This window comes from Salvia splendens, chromosome 11 (genome assembly GCF_004379255.2).
Source record: "Salvia splendens isolate huo1 chromosome 11, SspV2, whole genome shotgun sequence".
NCBI lineage: Eukaryota > Viridiplantae > Streptophyta > Magnoliopsida > Lamiales > Lamiaceae > Salvia > Salvia splendens.
This window is the reverse complement of record NC_056042.1, coordinates 7,825,404-7,841,421: the sequence shown is the minus strand read 5'-3', so window position 1 is coordinate 7,841,421 and position 16,018 is coordinate 7,825,404. Positions and strand designations below refer to the sequence as shown.

The window sequence follows — 16,018 nt, the reverse complement described above, 5'->3', positions numbered from 1 at the left end:
GTATTTGACCAAAGTACTACAGCGTTTTGGTATAAATGATGATTCCAAACCTGTAAGTACCCCACTTGCTCCTCATTTGAAACTTAGTTCTCAGTTATCTCCAAATACGGAAGATGAGCGAGAATATATGGCGAAGGTTCCCTATGCTAACGCAGTTGGAAGCTTGATGTATGCAATGGTGTGTACAAGACCAGACATTTCACAGGCCGTTGGTACTGTGAGCAGATACATGCATGATCCAGGAAAGGGTCATTGGCAAGCTGTGAAATGGATTCTGCGGTATATCAAAGATACTGTAGATATTGGTTTGTTGTTTGAGCAGGATAAATCACTTGGTCATTTTGCAGTTGGATATTGTGATTCCGACTATGCTGGTGATTTGGATAAGCAAAGATCTACTACTGGCTATTTGTTCACTTTAGCGAGTGCGCCAGTTAGTTGGAAGTCTACCTTGCAGTCAACGGTAGCTTTGTCTACGACAGAGGCAGAGTACATGGCCATTACTGAAGCTGTGAAGGAGGCGATTTGGCTTCATGGGTTGCTGGAAGAATTAGATGTTGGTCAGAAACAACTTGAAGTATATTCTGACAGCCAGAGTGCTATTCATTTAGCAAAGAATCAGGTCTTTCATGCAAGGACGAAGCACATTGATGTTCGCTATCATTTTGTGCGGGAAATTCTCGAAGAAGAGGAAATTGTCATAAAAAAGGTTCCAACTTTAGAGAATCCTGCAGATATGTTGACTAAGGTGGTGACGAGAGCCAAGTTTGAACATTGTTTGAACTTGGTTAATATTCTGCGATTTGGAGCTGGCGCTTGACTGCGCCAATATGAAAGCACCGCGAGTCGTCTGTTTGGGTGGAGAAGATTTGTGTTCGGTGGGATTTGAAATTTTGCCAAGGTGGAGATTTGTTGAAGTTTGTTAAAAATTTTCATCCCACATCGGTGGGGATAGGATAGTTTGGGGGAGAGTTGCCTATAAAAGGAACTCTCCTGCCCCATTTGTAAACATCCTCAAATATTATATTCTCTTCTCCGTCTATATATAAGCGGGCTTTGCAGAGGGTGCTCGGAGACGTAGGCAATTTGGCCGAACTCCGTTATCAAAGTTTCGGGTGTGTTCTTTCTTTATTATTTATTTTGTTCCGCATTTATTTCTGGGTTTATTTTCTGTTGGGATATTGTATTCAATATTATTTGCGGGTTTGGTAGTAGTGTTTTGTACGGTTCTTTTGGGTGTTTTTATATTGTGATAAATACACCAACTGATAAATTCTGTTAGGAATCTGGTATTTAAGAGGGACAGTGTCCCCGCCAGTCTTTCCAAAGAATTTATTTGGAGAAGTAATTTTATCGAGTAGACCCCATTGGGTTTAACTCTGAAATTACTGAATCGGTTCATTTCACTATTTGAGAGAAAATTACCAGTTTTCTCAACAGTTTTGTATGTTGAGTAAGTTCTTCATCACTTCAATAAAGATTCCACATTCCAAAAAATTGAGCTCTCGTTCTCTCCCCTCAAACAAAGTTCTTTCTTGTTCTTCAATTAAGATAGGATTTACAACAAATGTAGTGTGGTGGAAAGCGTGGGAGAAGGTGTGAGCGGTCTGGAAATAGGAGACCATGTTGTCCCCATTTTCAACGACGAATGTGGCAAATGTGTCTACTGCAATTCAAGCATGACCAATCTATGCGAGAAATTCAGAGTGGACACAACGAAAAGCACGATGGCGAGCGACGGCAAGTGCCGGTTTTCAACGGAAGAGGGGAAGCCCATCTTCCATTTCCTCAACACTTCCACCTTCAGCGAATATACGGTGGTTGATTCGGCTTGTGTGGTTAAGATTGATCACGAAGCCTCCTTGAAGAAAATGTCTCTCCTTAGTTGTGGAGTTTCTACGGGTGAGCATCATTAGCATCTCAATTCTCTTCATAAATTTAATTAAAATAAATAATTTTAGTAATTATATTGGTGTATATATAGGTGTGGGAGCTGTTTGGAATACGGCAGACCTGGAGGAGGGGTCTACTGTCGCTGGTTTCGATCTTGGAGCTGTGGGATTGGCTGTAAATATTGATTGTATATATGAATATAAATATTACATACGGTTAAAAATTCATAATTCTTGTCCCACATCGACTTGGTAACGATCCTAGCTCACCTATATAAGTGTGGATAACCCTCCCCCTTATGAGGCCTTTTAAGGGGTGAGTGGCCCATTTCTAATATGGTATCAGAGCGGACCCAAGTCGATGATGGATTATATCTCTTTATCTCTTCTCTTGCCTACCCACGTGATGGAAGTCCGATGTGTCATTCCGGCCCACACGTGAGGGGGCGTGTTAAAATTCATAATTCTTGTCTCACATCGACTTGGTAACGATCCTAGCTCACCTATATAAGTGTGGATAATCCTCCCCCTTATAACCCCTGTTAAGGGGTGAGTGGCCCATTTCTAATACATACAAAATGCATTTGATGTTTGTGATTTGAATGCGAACTGGAAAGGCGAGGAGCTTCAAGAATAATAGGAGTGGATGTCAACCCACACAAATCTTCCAAAGGTAGGAGTAATTAAATTTAATTAATATAAATTAATTTCCTATATTACCTCATTTGAACATAACAAAAAAACTGTGTGATTGTTCTTTTATAAACATGAACATATTTGACAATTTTGATTGAGCAACGAGCACAAGTTTTTACCAAAAAATTAGTAGCAAAGAATAACTGATATCATAGCTTCGCTAAAATTTGTCCGATATTCAACTATATTGTGAAGTAAAACGTCAAGAAATTCGTATACGTACACAATGATGGATCGGATCAGTTGCAATGAGAGGCTAAGGATATGATGCTGGTAATTGTTAATTTTGTACAGCTCAAGCAATTGGAATTACAGACTTCATAAATCCCATGTAACTCGACAAGCCACATTTTTGTATGTGGTTTCAATAATATATTGTTGCAAATGACAGGCGAAGTAAAATGTTTTTCTATGTTTTGATTTTTGGTGTAGGGATGGGGTTTGACAGTAATATTAGGAGTGCATCCTACACCAAGATTGCTGCCTCTCCACCCAATGGAGCTGTTTGAAGGGAGAAGAATAGTGGCTTCGGTTTTTGGTGATTTCAAAGGGAAATCCCAATTGCCACATTTTGCAAACCAGTGCATCAAAGGGGTATATAACATAAGATCAAAATTTTATTAAATAGACATCATGCATGACTACTGACTAGTGTTTGTTTGTAACAATTAATGAAATTGCATCTTCTTCAGGTGGTGAATTAAGTTGGATGAATTTATCACACATGAGTTGCCATTTTACAGAATTAATGAAGCTATGCAGTTACTCAGTGATGGCACTTCCTTAAGATGCCTTCTACATCTTTGACCTTAAATGATAAATAAATCATCCGTTAATTACAACTCGATAAAAAGCTCAGTTGATAGAAGCATGCATACGAAGAGCATAGGCTAGACTCACAAGGGATTCACAGACACACCAAACTAGTAAATATAACAGCAACCATGCATATGTATATCCACATTGCTATTATGTAACAACATGCATTCAAAGGTGTAGAACGCATCTCAAGGACTTGCCATCAAGGAGTAATTGCATGGCATCATTGATCTTGGAAAATGGCATTTCATGTGTGATGAATTCTTCCAACTTCACCACCTGAAATATAAGGATATGAGCATTTAGTTAGAAATGAGCTATAAACTAGAAATGTGTTAGTACTATCTATTTGTGAGTGCGTTGCGTATGTACTTACCCCTTTAGTGCAGTGGTAGGCAAATTGAGGCAGTTGAGATTTTCCTTTGAAGTCACCAAACACTGAAGCCACTATCCTTCTCCCATCAAACAACTCCATTGGGTGCAGAGGTAGCAATCTTGGTGATGGATGTACACCTAAAAGTACCGTCAAACCCCACCCCTACACCAAAAATCAAAATATTACAAATTAGATGATACTAGTATTTTAGTAACAGATCCTGATCTAACTATTTATCGAGTACATTGAAATCACTTGTAAAAGAGAGGGTAAAATGGTCAAATTATTTCATGATAAACTCCATAGAATAGAGAAAAGAAATGAGATTATTACATCATGTGTGGACAAAAAGGCCTCCCGAAGAACATCCAGATTTCCTGCACACTCGAAGCTATAAGGGCACCCGCAACGCTGTGCCGTTGCGGTTCCTATGCCGTTCCGGCGGAACGGTTCCGCGGCGGCACGCGTTGCGGGGTGCGTTCCGTCGCCGTTCCGTGCCGTCGCCGTTCCTATGCCGTGCCGCGTTCCGTTCCGGAGGAACGCGGAACGGAACGTTCCGCCACGCGCCGAGGCGACGTGGCGGCCTCCCATTCGACACGTGCAGCCCACTCGCTGCCCCGCGAGTGGGCTTCGTCCGGTGACGCAATAATTAATTTTTTTTAAAAAAATTCGAATTTAATAAAATAAAAAAAAAAAAAAATTTGCAACGGTAATGAGACCGTTTTTTTATATCCGTTTTTTATTTTTTTTTATTTTTTATTTTATTTATTTACTCTATAAATATTTTATTTTATTTATTTACTCTATAATTTTTTTTTAATTTTTTTTTTAATTTTTTTAATTCCGCATGGGGAAACCGTTATTTCTCCACATCGCGAATACTTTGGCAGCCCGGGAAGAGTTCTTCCAGGAAGGGTTCGACGCGGTCGGCCGTCCCAGCCACACGACGCTGCAGAAATGTACTGCAGCAATCGGCCAGCTTGCGACTGGACAAACGGCCGACATGTTCGACGAATACCTCCACATCGGAGACAGCACTGGGCGAATGTGCTTGCTCAAATTCTGCCAAGGCGTCCGGGCAGCCTTCACCGACGAATTTCTCTGAAGGCCAAGCACGACCGATTGTCAGTTCCTGCTCAACCTTCACGAAACAGTGCACGGATTCCCCGGGATGCTCGGCAGCGTCGATTGCATGCACTGGCAATGGAAGAATTGCCCGGTGGCGTGGAAGGGGTCCTACACGAGCGGCCACAAAGGCACCCACCCAACCGTTATACTTGAGGCCGTTGCCGACTACCGCCTTTGGATCTGGCACGCGTACTTCGGGGTCCCCGGGTCGAACAACGACGTAAACGTGCTCCACCAGTCCGACCTTTTGACCGAAGTTTTGGATGGTAAAGCGCCGGCCATTAACTTCGTCGCCAACAACCGGCTTTATAAAATGGGGTACTATCTCGCCGATGGCATCTACCCGAAGTGGCCTACCTTCGTGAAGACGTGCAGTGGGTCTGCGAACCCAAAGCAGACTCTTTTTGCGCAGAAGCAGGAGGCTGCTCGCAAGGATGTGGAGAGGGCGTTCGGGGTTCTCCAAGCGCGCTTCAACATCATCAAAGCCCCGGCTCATACGTGGTTCATGGAAAACATGGTCGACATCATGTATACGTGCATAATCTTGCACAACATGATTGTCCAAGACGAAGGACCCGAGGAGGGAAATTAGTTCGACGACGAATCCCCCGGAAGCTCAACCGCAAGTAGTCCGCCTCGAAGTGGAGCGCATCCGTCTATACAAGAACGGTTATCTATTCGTGCAAGGACACGCGACTCTAGTGCCCACACCCAACTCCAACATGATCTAATTTAGCACATTTGGGCAAATTTTGGCGGATGAAATTATTAAAATTGTGTACTTTTATTTTTTTAGGATTTTAATTGTGTGCTTTTTATTTTTTTACGTTTAAGTTGTAATTTTTTTTAATGTTGTGTGTTTTTTTAATAAAGTGTGTTTATTTTTTAAAGTGTGTTTATTTAAATTGAATTGGGTTGGAAATAAAAAAAAATGAAATTGAATGAATAGTAATTTAAGGAACGGTTAAGGAACGGAGGGTTGCAGGTTCCGTTCCTTAGTTAAGGAATGGAGTAAAAAAGTACAGTGGGGCCCTCAAATAGTGGTTTAAGGAACGGTATAGGAACGGTATATGAACAGCGTTGTGGATGGCCTAATCCACACCACCGTCCGTCATTTCCCTTATTTTCTGCATAAATGTTTATTTTAATATTGGTGATTAAAACATCCTTAATCAAACAAAATACCATGGAGTACAATACATACATCTTTTGTTAGAAAATGAGAATGGCTTTGAATTTATTTAATTCAAGTACCTGGTGAACTGGCATGTCCAAATCCTTGGGATTTATAAAATCTGTGATACCGATTGCTTCGCCTCTGATTTGTTTGTCTGAGTTGATGTCCACTCCAATAATTCTAGATGCCCCACGTACCCTTGCCCCCTCTACCACCTACACATTCAATCAAACCCCAGATCTGGATGACTTTAATTCATCTAATCAATATACTATTATTTTTTGTATTACTATATGTTTGTAGTCGATGAAACAATAAACTCTTAGATTAATTTAAAGCAGTGGAAAAAGTTGATTTTGTCTCATCGGTTTATCATAAATGTCATACTATTAAGATAATTAATTTCTCCTTCTCAAGTTAGATGTTACACTTTCATTTTTAGTTTATTTCTCAAAAAATGTCATATTTCATTTTTGAAAAAAATATTCTCTCACATTAATATATAAAAACATATTTTCTCTTTTCACTTAACACAAAACATCTTTTAAAATCACGTGAAATCGTGTATCATCTATGTCCGATATCTATGTTGGGGAAGGATCGTTGCTTTTGACTTTTGATCATAATTCATTCAGCATTAATCATGACATTTTATTCTAAAAAATATAATGGTTACCGATGAGACATTTTCAGATAAATTATCCAAACAGCGAGACAAATCGACCATTTACCTTTAAATATATGAGTTTAAGTTGGACCGAATAGTATTCTGGATTGACCGGGATAGAATAATATACAAGAATAAATTAAGTACAGTATATATACATATTGAAAATTATGAACACATATCTTGTAATAAAACATGAATTCAGTATGTGGCATTCTAAAAATGGAAAATGTGATGAGTTGAAAAACTTACCGCCAATCCTACAACTCCAAGTCCAAAGACCACCACAGTTGACCCTTCCTCAAGGTCAGCCGTATTCCCAGACGGCACCAAGACCTGGTTTATAAGTCAATCTCATTAATATTTAATTCATATATTTATGAATTAAATAAATTATCAATTCTGATTAAGATGGTTACCAGTAGAAACTCCGCAACTAAGGAGAGTCATATTCTTCAAGGAGGCTTCCCGATCAATCTTAACCACACAAGCTGAATCAACCACTGTATATTGGGTGAAGATAGAAGTGTTGAGGAAATGGAAGATGGGCTTCCCCTCTTTTGTCGAAAATCGGCACTTGCCATCGTTGGCCATCGTGCTTTTCATCGGATTCACTCTGAATTTCTCGCATAAATTGGTCGTCTTCTTTGATTTGCAGTAGACACATTTTTCACATTCACCGTTGAAAATGGGGACAACATGGTCTCCTATTTCTAGATCACTCACACCTTCTCCCACGCTTTCCACCACTCTACATCACCACAAAATTGACCTTGACTTAGACATATATGTCCTATCCCATGAGCTAGTACTTCTACTTTTTTGGGCATAACAACAAACATCAATATTTAATAATTCCGGCAGGAAAAAATAAATGGTATAGGAGACGATGAGTTCTTACCCAGAAGCTTCGTGGCCGAATATCCGAGGGAAGGCTTGTTGAGCTTCACTCTTCAAAAAATTAACAATTGTTAATTAGGAAAAAAAATGAGAATATAATAAATTAAGTAGTACTCCCTCCGATTCCATAGTAGTTGAGTCATTTTGCCATTTTGGTACATTCCATAGTAGTGGAGTCATTTCCCTTTTTAGAAAAAGTTAACACATTTCTTCTCACTTACTTTACTCTCTCTTACTTTATTCTCTCTTCATCTCTCTACTTTCTTAATCTCCGTGCCGAAAAGAAATGCCCCCACTACTATGGAATGGAGGGAGTAGTTAATATGTAATGGATAATTGAGGATACCTCTCCTTTCCAAGCGCTGAGATCGGTGTGGCATATCGAAGTGAAAAGCACTCGGATTCGGACCTCCATTTTCTGAGGCGGATCGACCCGGATCTCTTCCACCACCAGCGGCTGCCCCGCCGCGTACGCCACCGCCGCTGCAAAGTCCGATCATTACAATCCTATTCAAACCATAATTAATTATGAAGATGTACCTTTGCATGTTATAACTTTTCCGATGGTCTCACTCGAAATAATATTGCTTCCCAAGCTGCCCATTGTTTTGTTTATGTGTGCAAATTGCAATGTGTGACGAATCCAAAAGAGCTATACCATGTTATATATTTGAAAAAAAGAGTACTATGCTGCGTGTGAACAAGTGGTGGCTTTTGAGTTGTTGACTCATACCCATCTTTCAATTTTCCAATTTAATTTGTCCTATAGTGGCGGCTCTTTTCATTGTAACGACTTGCTCCAAAAATCTAACACACATGTCACGGAAAATCAGAATTCACACGGTTCACATTCAACAAAATCATTTATTAGAGCATCCACAATGGGACGGATGTCCCAGCGGACATCCCGATGGACTTCCCAAAAATACTTTATGCCACGTCATAAGGACATCCTACTGCACTGCCACGTCATAAGGACATCCCACTGCACAATGACAGACATCCCCAAGGACATCCCGACGGACATCCCACAATAATAAAAATTCACAAATTCACCAAATTAAACAATTTATGGAATTAAAATTTCGACACGAATACGGAGAAAATTCAACCATTTTATTTTAAAAAAAACATACATAATTATTAAAAAAATACATAGTTTTAAAAAAACAACCTCAAGCTTCGACAAAATGCGGCCGCCGTCTCATTCCTCGTCGTCCCCGCCGCCAGTCCCGTCGTCACAATCGGGCAGGGGTGGCATCCCCAAATCGCGCTGCATACTGCCGATGACATCCTTCAGCATCAACTTGTATAAGGGGCTAGTCGCTGCAAGCCACTTCTCCATGGTGATTAAAAGTGAATCATGCTGTTGTATGCGGGCGAGTGAGGGGAGCTTGGGATCGATCTGGGAAGGAGCTGCCGATTGGACCTTGGGTCCGGACCCTTTGGCGCTTCCCCTAGCCATCCGCATCGCGGACTTTTGCCCAACCGGGCAACGGCGGCGGGATTGAGGGGTCGGGAACTCTGCCTCGGCGTTAGGGAGTTCGTGGGAACCCGTACTCCTGGTGTACTCCCTGGAGGCGTTGATCTTCGTCCGCTTCGCCAGCCAGCTTCAACACCCGAACTAAATTTGGCGGAAGTCTGCACCACAAGATAGACCTCCCAATATTTAAATTCCCCGAAACATAATTCACTGTCGGGGTACTGCTGGTGAGACAGAAGCTTCACATCATCGGCGGACATGCCGCTGGTTGCTGTGCGGAGGTTGTTTTGGTAGATGCCGATAAATTGGCTGAGCTGCCTCCTCAACCGCTCCCACTGTTTCCGACATTGCTCTCCATCGTGAGGCTTCCCACCTGGCGGTTTGAATTGGAGGTAGCTTCGGCTAATGCGCCACCACTTTCTGTCGATATGCTAGTTAGCCCCGACGTAGGGATCCTCGACTACACTGATCCAGGCCTTCGCCAACGCGATGCACTCCCCTATGCTCCAGATGGTCCTCTTTCTCCCGCCGGCTTCCTCCCCCTCGACCCCCGCCCCAACCTCGTTCCCCGCACGCGTGGACGAGGTAGTGCCCTTGCCCTTGCCCTTGCCCTTCCCTCTCCCTTGCCTCCGCGTCCTCCCTGTCGCCGATGGCATCTTAGTGGGAGACTCCCTGACCGGAGATAGTCCTAACTCCTCAAAAGAGAAGTCTCGATGCCGGTGAACTAAGTCTCTAGAGGAGTACTCTTGGGGGGTATCACTCGACAATAGATCCATGTAGGGGCGATAGACATTGTCCCTAGGTGATTGGGGGACCCCCTGCCTGCTCCCCCCGCAGTGGCAGGCATGCCCTACATCATCCCGGGCATCATCATCCCGGGCATTTGGGGTATCATCTCCGTCATCGCGGCACTCATCCCGAGCATTTGGGGTATCATCCCAGTCATCGCGACACTCATTTGGGCATTTGGGGCATCATCCCACACTAAGGGGGTACATATTGTAGTAACCGGGCATCATCCCTGCCATTTGGGGTTGGGGCATCATCGACGCCATTCCGGGCATCTTTCCGGATATCGGTGCACTTCCGCCTACATTTCCCCCAACTCTAACCTGAAAATTCGGCGTTTGTGACTCGCTCGTGGCAGGGGAATCACTATCGAAGTGTTCTATTTATCTTCAAAAGAAATAAAAGTAGAGAGAGAGAAGCTTGTTAAAACAAGTAGTGTGAATGAAATGAAGTTCAACGAGCCGTATATATAGAGTTTTTTAAAATGAAAAATCGGGACGTCCGTCGTGTCACCGCAATGGCGGACGTCACGATGGACGTCCTCGGAATGTCGCGGAACTCCGGTGTCCGCAACGCACGTCCGCGTCCGCCTCACTGCTGCCTAATGGCGGACGCCCCGCGCGGACGTCCGACACGCCGGTCGGACGTCCGCCGGGGCGGCCGCCGTTGTGGTTGCTCTTAGACCAGGTTAATTTTTAAGGCATGGGCCGATGAAGAGTTTCCTCTCCAAATGGTTCTACTTTTACATATTGGGCCACATCAATTTTATATGGTTGGATATGGTCTTAAAGATGATATTTCAGCTTGAAATCGGATACACCGGAATATGATGGTTATGACAAAAAATTCATAGTGATATCTAAATGTAACAAATTGATTGAGCCTTATATACATGTGTATGATTGTCATTCAACGAGCTGAGGAATATAATCAGGGTAATTACATCATACATACAAAATGTTTCACCATTGTTTCAAATGCCAAAATAATTTTTATAAAAACAGTTATATCATGCCACCATTGAGTGACCTCGGGGTTTTAACTTGAAAAGGCCCGAGACACTAAAAATATCTCAAACACAAACTTTCAACCCATCCTCAAATCTTTTCCTCGTCATTTCAAAACACAACCATTTCTCCTTGAATTATTTAAGAAACTGCCATATCTACTCTTTAGGGTGCCGTGTAAGGGGCCACTTTCCACGAGCACGAAAACCGGCCAACCCGTTCGATGACTCACGGTCCTCATCGTGTACACTAGTCCGAGTAGGGACGCACCCTTGCTAGGACCCGAATTCGATTAAACTCATAGTAGGGACTCACTCCCCACTAAACAATCATCAACATCAACATCACTCTCATCAACATCAACATCAATCTCATCAACATCAACATCCTGTGAACGAGAATGTGGCCGCAAACTCGATCACTAGACCGGCCGACCCAAAAGACGGCTCACGATCCCCATTGGTGTACACTAGCCTGAGTAGGGACTCACTCCCTAGTCAGGCCCGAATCCGATTTCAATAGGTCTAGTAGGGACAACTCCCTTGCTAAACAAACAGATAGGCATTTCTCAAAACAAAAACATGGCATGATATTCACTTTGCAAACCTCTATTTTCCTCAAAAACGTATTTGAAACACAAATAACTTTTCTGTCAAGGGCGAGCATCAATTCACATCACATCAACAAGTCGAGCAAATCACAAATCACTCGATAAATCAACACATATATAACATAACATCACTTCCACTTTAATCATTTCACTTTAAGCACATACATTACCTTATCATCAAATAAAATTAATAATACTTGCAATCTCAGTTAAAAGAAATTTCGTCACATAAAATGATGCTCGAATCAATATATTAAAACTAAAGCTCTTGAAAGTATTTAGTTCGAAAGCCCACCTCGTTCGTTTAATCGCCAACTTTGTCTTTCCGTTCCGTTCTCAGGAAGCGTGCGTGAAGTCACCCATTGATTTAATATGCTCCGGCCCAAATCTTCCATTTAATTAGTTTGGCCCGGACTCAAATTAACTCCAATCCAATCTCCTTTGTTAAAACCATAGGCCCAAAACTGTAAAAAAAACAAATGGCCCATTTATACTAAGAGATTCTCCACGCCTCACTCTCTCTATTTCTCTCTCTCTCTCGTCGGCCAAACCGTCAGGAATTTCTCCCAATTCCCGTCGCTAACTGCAGTCCGATCCACAGCTCCAACGCCTTTCTGCACTCTGCATCGGCTTCCACAGCAATCGCGAAACGAAGCGTCTCACACCGAGACGCACACGGAATCAGCCCCGTCTGATTCGGGATCAGTCTCACCAAAACAGTCGATCCGCCGGGAGTCGCTGCTGTCGCCGCAGGGAGACGCTGCTCCACAATTCACCGGGATGAGCTGCTGCTGTCGCGTCCAGATCCTCCTCCATCGCGTCGATGCCGCCGCTGCCGTTGTCCTCCTTCTCTCCCGCACTGCAGCGCCGCCATGAATCGCAGCGACTGTTGCCGATAGCCCGTCGCCACAGCCGCTGAGCTCGCCACTGAACGGCGTGGTCTCCTATTTCTCCCTCAATGTTGTTTTCTTTTCCTAATTCCTCAATTCTTTGATAAACTCTTCTCTGCACTCTCAACTTCTCTGTTTCTTTGGTATTGAATGAACGAAATGGGGAAAATTGTGGAAACTGATTGAATGAGATGAATTCGCGGAGTTGTGGGTGATATGTATGTGTACATAACTGATTTCATGGGATCATGGGAGGTTGAAGATCATGGGAGGTTGAATGAAGTGGAGGCATTTCTCACGGCTGGAATGGGAGATGTAAACTTGTTGAATAATTGAAGAGTATGGAAGAGTTGGGCTCCAAAAACAATTCTCCCAACTTTAATTAACTTGTTTGGGCCCATTTAGTTCCTTAAAGAATTGGGCTAACAAATAAATTGGGATAGGAAAAGAATATTTGTCATAGGCCCAAAATGATATTATTATTTTTTTTTGATGAACAAAACAAAGCCGAAAAAAATTGGTAGGAAAAGTCGGGGTGTTACAATCTACCCACCTTAACAAAAATTTCGTCCCGAAATTTGCTTACGTCCTTCGAATGGTTCGCACCTAGCTTGCTCCAAAGTTTCACGCAATTCCAAGAAAAAGTTTCATGGTCCACCGGCCTCCATTCGCACTCTCGATCTCCTTGTCTCGTCGTGCCTCGATCAATTTAGGGGTTCACCCCAAACTTTCAGATTCTCGTTCGTTTCATTGCTCGGGAAAGCAATGGTAAAGTTTTCAACTATTATTTGCGCGGTCAACTAGGCCTACGCCTTAGGCACTCTAAGTTCACAACACATTTCACCATCTCATAGATCAACAAATATCACATTTAAAGTCATTCATACCTCAAATAACAAGTATAATACCCAACATTTCGCTTCCCAGAACCCAGTGCTTTCACATTTCACATCTACTTTCAAAACAACCATTTTCTTCAAAACTCACACTTTTCTCAAATATTTCAACATCTCACTTTCAACTTTGAAGTACAAGCTTTGACTCAAAAATCAAAACATACTTGAACATCAACTTTCATCTTTTCATGTAAAAACAAACAATCCATCGTTTCTCTTCAAACTTCATCATCTTTCTTTCTCAAAACATTCTCATAAAACATCTTACCTTTTTCTCGGTTGAGTGTGACGAGTCGGGATGTTGAGCCTTCAATTCACAACCTCATAGTCTAGCGAAACGAGTCTAGACTAGATTGAATAAGAGACTCTCGGTCCAGAGCGGAAAGAAAAATTGCTCTGATACCATTCTGTCACGCCCGCATTTTCTAAGGATAGAAAATACGGTTGATCGCGACTAGGGGAGGGTTAAAGAAGCGGGGAAGAAAGGGGAAAACGACACAACTCGACCATAGCTCGAAATAAATGAGAATAGCTCGAATAAAAATCAGAGTATCTCAACAATCAACAACTCGAAACAAATATTATCTTAACAATACTTGGCAAAAGAAACAATATTCAGCGGAAGCATCTCGAGAGTAGAATAATGCTATGTATGAAGACACAACATATTCCGAACATTTGATAGACATTCTTCACTTTTATGCTCAACACCCACCGCGCTCGTCACCGCTCAATCTGCACATTAAGAAAAAAAACAATATGCAGGGCTGAGTACTTATTGCACTCAGTGGACAAATGCCAAAATAATTTTTATAAAAACAGTTATATCATGCCACCATTGAGTGACCTCGGGGTTTTAACTTGAAAAGGCCCGAGACACTAAAAATATCTCAAACACAAACTTTCAACCCATCCTCAAATCTTTTCCTCGTCATTTCAAAACACAACCATTTCTCCTTGAATTATTTAAGAAACTGCCATATCTACTCTTTAGGGTGCCGTGTAAGGGGCCACTTTCCACGAGCACGAAAACCGGCCAACCCGTTCGATGACTCACGGTCCTCATCGTGTACACTAGTCCGAGTAGGGACGCACCCTTGCTAGGACCCGAATTCGATTAAACTCATAGTAGGGACTCACTCCCCGCTAAACAATCATCAACATCAACATCACTCTCATCAACATCAACATCAATCTCATCAACATCAACATCCTGTGAACGAGAATGTGGCCGCAAACTCGATCACTAGACCGGCCGACCCAAAAGACGGCTCACGATCCCCATTGGTGTACACTAGCCTGAGTAGGGACTCACTCCCTAGTCAGACCCGAATCCGATTTCAATAGGTCTAGTAGGGACAACTCCCTTGCTAAACAAACAGATAGGCATTTCTCAAAACAAAAACATGGCATGATATTCACTTTGCAAACCTCTATTTTCCTCAAAAACGTATTTGAAACACAAATAACTTTTCTGTCAAGGGCGAGCATCAATTCACATCACATCAACAAGTCGAGCAAATCACAAATCACTCGATAAATCAACACATATATAACATAACATCACTTCCACTTTAATCATTTCACTTTAAGCACATACATTACCTTATCATCAAATAAAATTAATAATACTTGCAATCTCAGTTAAAAGAAATTTCGTCACATAAAATGATGCTCGAATCAATATATTAAAACTAAAGCTCTTGAAAGTATTTAGTTCGAAAGCCCACCTCGTTCGTTTAATCGCCAACTTTGTCTTTCCGTTCCGTTCTCAGGAAGCGTGCGTGAAGTCACCCATTGATTTAATATGCTCCGGCCCAAATCTTCCATTTAATTAGTTTGGCCCGGACTCAAATTAACTCCAATCCAATCTCCTTTGTTAAAACCATAGGCCCAAAACTGTAAAAAAAACAAATGGCCCATTTATACTAAGAGATTCTCCACGCCTCACTCTCTCTATTTCTCTCTCTCTCTCGTCGGCCAAACCGTCAGGAATTTCTCCCAATTCCCGTCGCTAACTGCAGTCCGATCCACAGCTCCAACGCCTTTCTGCACTCTGCATCGGCTTCCACAGCAATCGCGAAACGAAGCGTCTCACACCGAGACGCACACGGAATCAGCCCCGTCTGATTCGGGATCAGTCTCACCAAAACAGTCGATCCGCCGGGAGTCGCTGCTGTCGCCGCAGGGAGACGCTGCTCCACAATTCACCGGGATGAGCTGCTGCTGTCGCGTCCAGATCCTCCTCCATCGCGTCGATGCCGCCGCTGCCGTTGTCCTCCTTCTCTCCCGCACTGCAGCGCCGCCATGAATCGCAGCGACTGTTGCCGATAGCCCGTCGCCACAGCCGCTGAGCTCGCCACTGAACGGCGTGGTCTCCTATTTCTCCCTCAATGTTGTTTTCTTTTCCTAATTCCTCAATTCTTTGATAAACTCTTCTCTGCACTCTCAACTTCTCTGTTTCTTTGGTATTGAATGAACGAAATGGGGAAAATTGTGGAAACTGATTGAATGAGATGAATTCGCGGAGTTGTGGGTGATATGTATGTGTACATAACTGATTTCATGGGATCATGGGAGGTTGAAGATCATGGGAGGTTGAATGAAGTGGAGGCATTTCTCACGGCTGGAATGGGAGATGTAAACTTGTTGAATAATTGAAGAGTATGGAAGAGTTGGGCTCCAAAA

At 42.6% G+C, this 16,018-nt stretch overlaps 1 protein-coding gene and 1 pseudogene across 1 annotated transcript in view; one reads left to right on the top strand and one right to left on the bottom strand.

Moving 5' to 3' along the window:
• The window catches only part of LOC121755631 (alcohol dehydrogenase-like 3), a 32,062-nt gene that overhangs the window by 4,003 nt on the left and 12,041 nt on the right, over nucleotides 1-16,018 (top strand). The window contains exons 3-4 of the mRNA XM_042150952.1: nucleotides 1,574-1,902; nucleotides 1,985-2,067. Coding sequence (XP_042006886.1) covers nucleotides 1,574-1,902; nucleotides 1,985-2,067 — 412 coding nt within the window. The remainder of the gene's footprint in view (nucleotides 1-1,573; nucleotides 1,903-1,984; nucleotides 2,068-16,018) is intronic.
• Nucleotides 3,351-8,328, bottom strand: LOC121755630 (annotated as a pseudogene).